Source organism: Python bivittatus, unplaced genomic scaffold (genome assembly GCF_059951505.1).
Source record: "Python bivittatus isolate LINGU-HERP-01145 unplaced genomic scaffold, Pbiv_v1 ctg000020_np1212, whole genome shotgun sequence".
Lineage (NCBI taxonomy): Eukaryota > Metazoa > Chordata > Lepidosauria > Squamata > Pythonidae > Python > Python bivittatus.
In genome coordinates this window covers 123,328,784-123,339,337 of record NW_028277030.1, presented here as the reverse complement: position 1 = coordinate 123,339,337, position 10,554 = coordinate 123,328,784, and the positions used below count along the sequence as shown (strand labels likewise).

Below are 10,554 nucleotides of genomic sequence, written 5' to 3'. Positions count from 1 at the left end.
GATAGATTTTCTCCATGATGATCTCTTCCTAGCCTGTTCTTTCAGGTCTCCCGACGGTGCCCTCACCACCCTGTAACTGAGCGCCTATGACTCATATAACTGATAACTCCTTAGCTGTTTATTTTGCGTTCCCGCACAAAGCTTAACATTGCCGGTCAGCCGGCTTAAGGGTTAGTGTCCTACACAAGATGTAGAAAGAACCAAATTCTCGGAGCGCAGCCACGCATCGATCGCAGCCACGTTGCCGCAAATAAATTGAGCGTTATCATGCCAACGCTTCTCCTCGGGTCACGCGCGCGCATGTGCACACGCGCCGCTGAGCTGCGCTTCCAAACGCAGAAGGGCGCGCCGTGCGTTCGGGGGGACGCCGAAGTGATGGCTTTTAGCTGCGGCTGATAACGCCCCGCGCTTCTGCTGCCCCCCCCCCCCCCCGCGCCTGCTCTGCCCACCGCGCCTCTCCCCAGCTTCGCGGGAAAACGTCCTGGCGGCTTGGGCCGCTCCGGCGCGGAGAAGGAAAGGAGCGGGAAGCGGCAGAAGCGCCGCCGCCGGCTGGTCTTGTTTTGAAAGTTGCTCCGGCTGCCTCGTGCCACAGCGCAGGCGCTGCCGCAGCGAGGTCGGCCCGGGCTTTGCAAGCGCCGCCAGCAGGAGGAGGATCGGGGCGGCCGCTCCTCGCTCTCCTCCCACCCCCTCACCTCTGATGAACCTCGCGTCCAGCTAGCCGGAGAGCCTCCCCAGGCAGCGGCTGCAGCCGGAGGAAGAGCGGGAGGGAAGCCTGCCAGCGCGCTCGGTCCGATCAGCCGCAGCGCCGGCGCCTGGGCCGTTCCAGACAGGCGACCCTCCTTGGGCCACCGCTTAGCGAGCCGGGATGGCCGTTCCGTTGAGCGACAGCGAGAAAAGGAAACAGATCAGTGTGCGGGGCATCGCCGGGCTGGGCGATGTGGCGGAGATTAGGAAGAGCTTCAACCGGCACCTCCATTTCACCCTGGTGAAAGACCGGAATGTGGCCACCCCGCGGGATTATTTTTTCGCCTTGGCGCACACCGTGCGGGATCACTTGGTGGGACGGTGGATCCGCACCCAGCAGTATTATTACGAGAAGGACCCCAAGGTAAAAGATGCGGACCTGCCATCCGGGCGTGTGTGCACCCCCCCTTCCCTCCCCAAGTATTCCAAGATTCACATAGGCGAAGGGGCGCCGGGAGGCCTTGCAGATGCAGAATGTGGAAATTTCCCTTCTGCTGGAGAACGTGTGTGGGTGTTTTATCCATGTTGCGATTTCTTTGCAGTGAAATTGTGCATCAAAGAGCAATTGGATGATGGCTAGAAAGGATCCCCTCAGCAAGCAACGAATTGGGGTCTGACAAAGCAAGAGAAAGCTGCATTCACATCCAAATCAGCCTTCCTTAGCTTGGAGCCCACCAGATCTTCTGGACTACAATTTCCATCACCTATTGAGATGATGGACTTGGAGTCCCACACATCTAGAGGGTACCAGGCTGGGAAAGGTAGCTTTATACCAAGATAAATTGATTAGGCTTTGAGGAACCAGGAAACTTTAGTGATTTTGCTGCAAAAGATGAAAAAAAAAACCCTCTCTCCACCCCCACCCTCACCCTCACCCCTATATGCAGTGTTCTCTCTGCAGTCATTGATCCTTTTTCCACTTGCATCTAACCATGGCAGAAACATGCCCTGGTAACAGTTCTTTTGCCACGTCCCCATGACACTCCCATCCTCTTGTCAACAGTCCATAATGAGACAAGGTCATTTCCCTGCTAGCGACTTACAGCATCTTCTCGAGTCATCCAGCCATTGTTCTGCTAAAATCACAGTAATAGAGGTCAGGCTTTATATCATTTCAACCATAACCCAATGATGCTGTGGATGTTGAAATAGCTTAAGTCATCCTTAGCTGTACTGATGTTAAAGTAGCATTTTCTCCTTTATCACAATACCCTCTAAGCCATATAGCCGAGAATGGAGGCAGGATAGGGATTGGCAACAAGGACAGCAAATTTCACATCAGTGCGTCAAAGACCAGTTGACACACATCAGTAAAAATATTCTGTCAGCATAAGAAAGGATAGAAAGCAATTCAACCCAGCAGTAGCCAATATAGTTAGTTGCCATGTAGAAGGAGGGTTAGTAGACTTTGATTGTGCACTGAAATTAGGAGCACAATCAAAGAGGTTGGTATGGAGGAGGGGGCTGCCTCAGGCATACCATCTAACAGTATCTCCCAAGTCATAATTCAATCTCTTTAAGATATGTGAGGTTATTTCAGCACTTGAGCTGCAAAATTCCAGGAAGTATTTCTCCCGGGCAATAGTATTAATACAACTATAATTAATTTAATAGCTACCACTGTAGAGCTATGTTGCCAAGATTGTCCTAGGCCTGATTCAGGAGGGAGAACCTTTGAGAGAGAGAGAGAGATTGGCTGCCCTGGGAGAATGAAAAAGCTGTCTTCAAAAGGGAGAGATGCTGTAGGTCATCTTTTTTTTTTTTTAAATCTGTACCTTCAAAATCTGTTGGTCTAATGATGTGTTGGAGGCTGTGTAAGTTACGCATCTTTCAGAATACTGAGTGATCATTGGAATTTTGTTTTGTGTGGGTCTGGTTGACCAAGAAATAATTCATAAGATGCAAATGTTTTAAAATGAAGTACATGTCCTAAGAATCAAGATCTTGAACTTGAAGTTTCTGGAAGTGTTTGAGAGGAATATAAGAGAAAAGCCAGGGCCTAAAATTATCTAACTACCCAGTGGTTCAAACTGTCAGTTGAAAGAGAACTAACTTAAAGAAGCTGTTAAGTGCAAAACCAGAGCCCTTGAAAAGCCACAAGGAAATTATATTATTCCCCGCATTACGTATTCTGAGTTATGCCATTTACCAACCTGTCAGCTGAAAGAGAATTAACTTGAAGAAGCTTTTAAGTGCAAAACCAGAGCCCTTGAAAAGCCACAAGGAAATTATATTGTTCCCCACATTAAGTATTCTGAGTTATGCCATTTACCAACCTGGGGCATAAGCAAATTGCTAGCCACTGATTCACCTTTTCACAGATCATTTCATCTTTATTTCAAACCATCTGTTTCAACAATTTGTGCTAATCAAGGAATTATTTATGCTGAACTTGTTAGGCCAAGAGCTTAATTAAATGATTCTGAGTTCCAGTATTCTGAGAGAATAATATCTCACTATTCACTTTTTTTCATACCATAGCCTTCTCGTACTCTGTCAGAACAGCTTAAATGAGAATACAATTCACTACTTATTTATTTTATTTAAATTATTTATATGACCACCCATCTCACAGTAGTAATTCTTGGCAGTGTAAAAGATTAAACCATAATGTTTGCTTGACAGGATCACAGTGAATTCTACCATCTACAAGAACCATGCATGGGGTAGAATGGGACAGAACGTAAACTTTCACTTTCACTTGGGGATATGCCTGGTAGTACTGGGCAATGGAGGAGTTGGAGTGGGAAGTCTCTCCCAGGAAACTGAGGAAAGTGAGGAGAGAATAGCCATGACATGTATATTACTACAGTACGTCATTTAATCTACAGTAATTTGGAGCATTATGTCAAAGAGTATTTTTTGAAGCAGCTCTCATTCTACCTATTTTGTCTTTCTTGGAGGGTGGAAACCTACAGTATTTCAAGGGCAAAACCTCTCTTGGTAGGTGAAATGGTAGGTGAAAGATATAAGATAAAAACTGTTGATTTCAGTGTGAAGTTGCAAATTTAACTATTGCATTGTAGATGGTGCAAATAAAACTATGATGGAGCAAATCACAATTCACATTCTGAAGTCTAGATTTTTATAGCACAAACTCCATATCTTAATCCTTAATTGTTCACTTAGCAGCTTTTGTGTCCTTGAAGCAGGTTCTCCTTCGTTATTTGTGGTTCTGAATGATTAAGGTTGTTGAATTTTGAATGTTTGCAAGGGTTTCCTTTGTTTCTGCCTTCATATATTGTCTCTTGATTAAATCTGTTTATAATATCATCATTGTTAACTTGTTCATATATATAGACTTCTAACACCAACAAGAAAGATAAACACTTTAAAGTACCACTTATCTTTAGGGTTTTGATGTTCATGGCTTTGAAAATAAAATTTGTGCAACATACAGAATGGAGCTATTACATTAGCAGAGCCTTATCCAATGTGGCTGTTTCCAAAAGTCTTGTGTTCGGTTCCCATCACCCTTTGACATTGGCCCAGCTGGATGGGGCTGATAGGAACTATAGTCCAAATATTCTGAAAGCAACCAGATTAAAAAAGGTTGTTTTAGTGATTCAGCTAGAATTAGTGATATCCATGATATGTTAGGGACACAACTCTGTCCTGTAAAATTTATAATGTACAAATTCAACAAAGGGAAGGGGAAAGTAGCAAGGGAAGAATATATATAGATATAGTTTAATATGAGTTTTCTATTTAATATGAGTTTCCTTATTGGGAATAAAAAAAGACTGAACTGCAGGTTCATTAAATGGTGGATTTCAAGGAAGGGCAATTCCTTTCTGACTCAGGGACAATTCCAGAGGCAGTCAGAATGGGAAAGATAGCAAAAAGGCATCATAATCCCAGACATAATCTCCACTGGAAGCCCCAGAGAAAACGAAAACGGGACGAAGAACGGAAGCTGAAATCAGCAAAGAGTTATGAGATAACTTGAAACTCTGAACTTCATAGGCTCATGGAGTAGGAGGAGGAGGATTTATTTAAATAGTACTACAGTGTTTTTACTGACCTCTGAATGTGGTGCTCAGTTGTACTGCATTTGGAGGCCTGCCCCAAACTTCTGTCCTTATAGCATTTCTCAGTTGATGGAATCACAATGCTTTCAGGCCTCTGGTCAACTACTAATTCTTTTAACTCCTGTAGTCAACTTAGCCAGGGTATAAAGGTCAGCAACAACGTTGGCTTTGCCCAGTGACTCAGTCCCTTGTGAGTTGAGATACAGGCAAAGGACTACAATTCCTCCTCTTCTCTTCCCTCCCTCAGTGTGCAGAGTAACAAAAGATATGGCAGAGCCCTGTGAGCTCCTCAGCCACACACAGCCTGTCCCTACCTCTGTGCATGAGAATGAGCAGCTGATGTGTGTCAATAGGGCAGAGGCCCTATCAACGCCCGTCTTTGCTGTTCACATTGCTAAATGAGTTGAATAGCCCTTTGCTTCTTTGCCTGTGTTTCAGATGAGAGTATGGATACAGTGCATCATTGTGTGTACATGGACCGATTAGGGGTTGTGCTGTGGAGCTTAATTTTAGATGCCCAGACCTTCTGTTGCCTAAACCTAATGTAGGTCAAGTTGGTGTATGTTGACATTTATACTGCAGATGTCATCTGGCTGAATGGGAGAGAATACCAGGTAGAAAACATTTTTATGCTTTTTTGCTCTAGGCCAAAAATGCTGAGACAATCATTGGGACGATAGCAACTTGTTCCATATACTTCATTTGGAGAGAGCTGATGATGCCTGATTTGATCCACAATCACATTAAAGAAAATGTAGGGTGGCCAGCTGATTGGAGAGAAGGAAAGAAAAATATAGTCTTGCTTTTGAATGGAAATCAAATATGTAAAGCTGCTTATCAGCAAACTGTTGTCAGGGTTAGGTTGCAAGCAATGATTTTAAAAGTGGTCATTTCAAAATAAATGCCACAAATTTCCATTGGGTTTGGCCCTGCATGAGTGTGGGTAGAACTGAACTGTATCTGTATAATAATTTGATATCACTGACATTCCTAAAATCTACATGTTGTATATTTGCATACATGTTGAAGGTCTGCTTTTTATTTGCTATGATCAGGCTTCTTACTAGGTGTGTGTTCTGTAGGTAACTTCTGTACATGCTTTGAAATGTATAGTTAGCTCATCTTGGGCCACAGTCTTACCCATTGTCAGGAGGTAGCATTCCTGCTCTGCTTTATCAACCCACAATGTCCTGGAGCAACATCTAGAGTGATAATTTCCTACTTATCTAATAGGCACTTTCCTTGTCTTGAAGAAATAAAATCTGATTTGCATAAAACCTTCAAGTCGTAAAGTACTTTGACTTTGGATTAGTGTGTGTGAACCTACCTGTCATGATTTAGCTTACATGTGAAACAAGCTGCTGTAGCGTAAAAACCTTACCTCTATATACCTGCAGATTTAGCCAAGTGGAGAAGGAGGAGGTGCTGCCAGCTGAAGCGAAGGACCCCATGCTGAGGCTGAGCAGCTCTTCAGATTTGGCCGTGCTGATGGCTCATGTAGAAAACCACCTCAAAATATAGTTGTATAGTGAGATGGGCAGCATACATACATTCGAAAAATAAATAAACTTGCAACATACAAGTGTTCCTAGATTGGAAAATAAATGATGTTGAAGGAGTGGGATCCTCTGCATTAAGTCACTTCATTAAGAAGCTGGTCTTGCATCCTTCTCCTTATAAATATCCAGCTCATAAAATTTTATCTTCCTTGAGAGTCTATTGTCTAGCTGCCTTTTTAGTGTTTGCTAGATTAGACGAGACTTTCATCTTGCCCAAATTTCTGCTTTTTAAAAAGGCAACCAGATACTGCTGGGACCCCCAGAGGTATTAATTGTCCTCTTAAGCAAATGCCAGTACAGTAGTATATTCAGTGCAAGAATATCCTGTAGCAGGAGCCAAGTTCTTGAAACAATTTAAACCTTTGTATCTTGGAAATAGTTTAGATGGTGAATGTAAATAATGCTTATGCTTACTTAAGTGTGTTTCTGCTTGTTACTCTGAGGGGTTATTTATATATATATATCACTGTGATCAAAGTGATCATATGTATCACTTTGTATATATGAATCACTCATTCTCTTTCAACCTAACAATTCACAATATTGTTATGAGATTCTCGTGAAGGGGACAGATGGGGTGAGATGGCAGGGATGGTTTGGGGAAAAAGGCAGGATACAATGATGTATTATGTTAGTACAGTACAAAAATAGAGGACTGTAAGGCAAAAAACATGTTTGTGCGCACTCACACACACAACTCTGGCATGCTTATTATGTGGGAGACTAACCCCGTGGCAGGAGCTAATTTTGGTGACAATCAAAATGTACAGATAGGGAATGTACAGATTTTCCCATATGGATAGTCACAGCCAAAGGGCCCTCCTTGCTGGGCCCTTCCCCGTGTGAGAGTTAGTGCCATAAATAGATACGATTCCATCAAAAAGTGCATTTGACTTAATGAACTGGCTTCTGTTCAAAGAATTTTACCATTTACACAGTGCAAGGCAGAAAGGGGAACAAGAGAACACATGTCAATAAGCAGAAACATTTGAGAGCTGTATTTCCTCTCCTTGGGGAGATGTATGAGGCATTGCTCTATTTAGAAGCACATCTTTTCCTCTGCAGATGTTAGATATGACTACTTCCTTTACACATTTGCCTCAGACATACAGAATGGTAAACTGGGATTTTGGCAAAAGCTGATATATTGAACATCTTTTACATCAGTGACTTCTAGCTTTCCTTTAAGCAGGCCACTGCCTCATCACCAAATTCTTTTGAGGAGTACCATATAAGCCACGGACTAACAACATGGTATATAACACAGTGGAACACATGACCATCCTCCAGATGTACCTGGGCCCCCCAAATTGAATAAACATTAATTTCATTTTAAAAATAAATTATAGTAGACAAAATGTGTGATATATGCACCTTCCTCTATCTCTCCAGAAGGTCAGGAGGTTGAGTTTGAGTTACTAACTCCTCAAACATTGCCTATCATACCAATTTAAACCCGTATAAAATTACACAGTACTATAAAACAGGACCATGATAACAGTGACAGAAACAGACTGAGTGATAGAGCAGCATAAGTTAAGTTAAAATCTGGGCAAAGAGACAAGTGATCCTCAAACTCTAAGTAGACTCTGTACCAACTGGAGAAGGAGGGAATTCCATAATTAGAGAGCCTACGTTGAGAACGCCCTCTGTTGAGGTGCTGATTTATTTAGCCACTAACACTAGCAAAAGGAGCCAAGTAGGAACAAGCAGACTGCCGCATAGGATGTTTATGGTAGGACAGGATTTATCAGAGTCCTGGTTTACTCTTCTGTATGACTGCAGCCATCATCTCAGAATTTGAAACCTGGAAACTGGGGAATGGCCTTTGTTCAGTGGAGAACAAGGCACTTGTCTCTCATGCAAGAAATCCTTGGGGTGTTTCTCGATAGGGCTGAGAAAGATTGCTTTCTGAAACCCTTAAGAAGTGTCTCAGTCTTTCCCAACCTGGTGTGCTAGACCAACTCTCACCTACCTTTTGTTAAATGTATACCCCATCTTTCCTCTGGGAGCTCAAGACAGATTATCTAGCACTTCATCCTCTAGTTTTTCCAGCTTTAATAACCCTGTAGGTTAGGTTGGGATGAGAGAAAGTGACTGGCCTGAAGTGCCTTGCATGCTTCCATGCCTGGGATAGACTTGAACCTGTGTCTCCCTGGTCCTAGTCCAACTCCTTAACCACTATGCCATACTGGCTCTTTTGATCCCCCTGGCTGCTGTTTGGGGCATGAAATCCAACTTATCTAGAGGATACTACGCTGGATTCCCCTAATACAGAGAATGCTATTCTGATGCATATAGGGCAGGGATAGATAATATGTGTCCGCAGACAGGAATGGGTCTGCAGACACCTCCCTTGGGGCTCAACAGCCTTTCTGCCCTACCTGTCATTTTAAAATATTATTTTAATTAAAAAAAAAAAGGGAAAGTACATGATGCTGGAAAGCAAAGTACTAGCCTTTAGCATCATACTTATATGCAGTGGTGCCATGAATACAACAGAAGTTCCAAAGGGATGAGAGAGAGACTCTGAGAGACAGTTCTCTAAAGTCCAGGTGTGTCCTGGCCCCAAAAGATTATCTACACTGGTATAAAGCAACTTTCTGTGTTCTAATTGTGTGTTTCAATTCATGCATGAATATGCCTCCATTTTATTTAAATGGCTCTGTCTAGTTATTTATCAGGTGTCCATTTATTTGATATGTTTTAATTCTGTATTCTTCTTAAGGAAGTTGGGACAATGTACATGATACATGGTTCTCTCTCCTGCAGTTTTTCTGACGCTATTCATGTGAGGCTGCAAAAAAGCAACCAAGACCACCAACTTAACTTTATGGCTCTGCATAAATATGAACTATTTTTTTCTCTCTGCCTGACCTGACTCCTTAACTGCTGGGTAAATCCTGGTCCAAAATTGCAAACATTTCATGGATGGATGGATGACGAATTGGCACATTCATCTTAGTGAAAGACAGAAAGGAACATCATTCCTCTTGCCAAAGTGTTGCCCAGAGAAAGAAAGAACTGGACATATCCAAGTACTTTGCATTCTCCAAAGTACTGTAGGTGCCTTAGAAAACAAGGAAATAAATGACAACTTCCCAGATTAATTCAACCAATATATAAAAATATAGAAAATCTGGAAACTTTCCAGAGATATCATAAAGCCATATTTTATGTTGTTATCTCTTGCAGAATCAAAACTAGCAAAGAGCTGCTGTGTATTGAATCCGAGTAATGGTCATTTCCTACCCAAGTGGTCTCTCTTCTGAAAGTAGCTCTCTAAAATCTTGGATGAATTTCCTTCTCAGTTCTGCTACATAAATTCCTGCAACTAAAGAATGGGGAATCTGTGGCATTCCCAGTTGAATGAACCATAGCTTTTATCTCTCCATTCAACATCAGGGGAAATGGGAGTTTAGTCCAGTAACATCTGGACCACACATATTCTCCATCTGTTCTTTAATTCAAAACATTGGATATCAGCCCTAGGACCTGCTACTTCAGAGGTGAGCAAACATCAGCTCATGCTGCTGAAAGTCTGTGGTATACTTTTCACTATTTTCAGGGGAAAAACAGTTGAAAATGGGTATGCTAAGCCTCTAAGAGGCAAAACATATCAATTTCTACCCTTAACCCCTCTCTACCAAAGAGACTGAATATTTCTGCCTTACTCATCTGATAAATTCATAGTGCCACTAGAACCTTCCGAAAAAGCCATTTGTGTGGGTTCTCCATAGACTTCAGCCTGAAATACACTTACCCATTCACGTATGTATGTATGTATGTATGTATGTATGAACAGTTGTATTCTCGAGCCCCAAACAATTGCTGACCAGCCAATGGTTTTACCTGCCAGCTATAGAAATCAGAGGTTGCTCCCTAGCAACCACAGGATAGCTGACTTAAGTTTGTTCAAATCCACTTCCTAGTGCTTAGGAACAGATTTTGAAATGGTCACTGTGTAAAGATGGATTAGATTTGTACCCAATTGACCTACATAAAATCCTTGCTCAGCAGCGGAGCTCATTGGATGACCTTGGGAACTCAGCCTCTTTCATCCAAAGATAGGCGGATTGGAGAATGCAAGAGGAACCCACCTCCCTGCAGCCAGTACTCCGATCTGCAGTGGATGAATTGTCTTTTTTGGTCTGCCTGAGGCTTGTTCAGAGGAGTGCCCTTAGGCTTGGACGCAAGGAGAATTAAACATTGTGCCTGCC

At 42.6% G+C, this 10,554-nt stretch overlaps 1 protein-coding gene across 1 annotated transcript in view; it reads left to right on the top strand.

Moving 5' to 3' along the window:
* The first annotated feature begins 376 nt into the window (after window positions 1-376).
* Window positions 377-10,554, top strand: part of PYGB (glycogen phosphorylase B) — a 58,149-nt gene continuing 47,971 nt past the window's right edge. Inside the window, exon 1 of the mRNA XM_007436404.4 lies at window positions 377-1,108. Coding sequence (XP_007436466.2) covers window positions 866-1,108 — 243 coding nt within the window. The 5' untranslated portion in view covers window positions 377-865. The remainder of the gene's footprint in view (window positions 1,109-10,554) is intronic.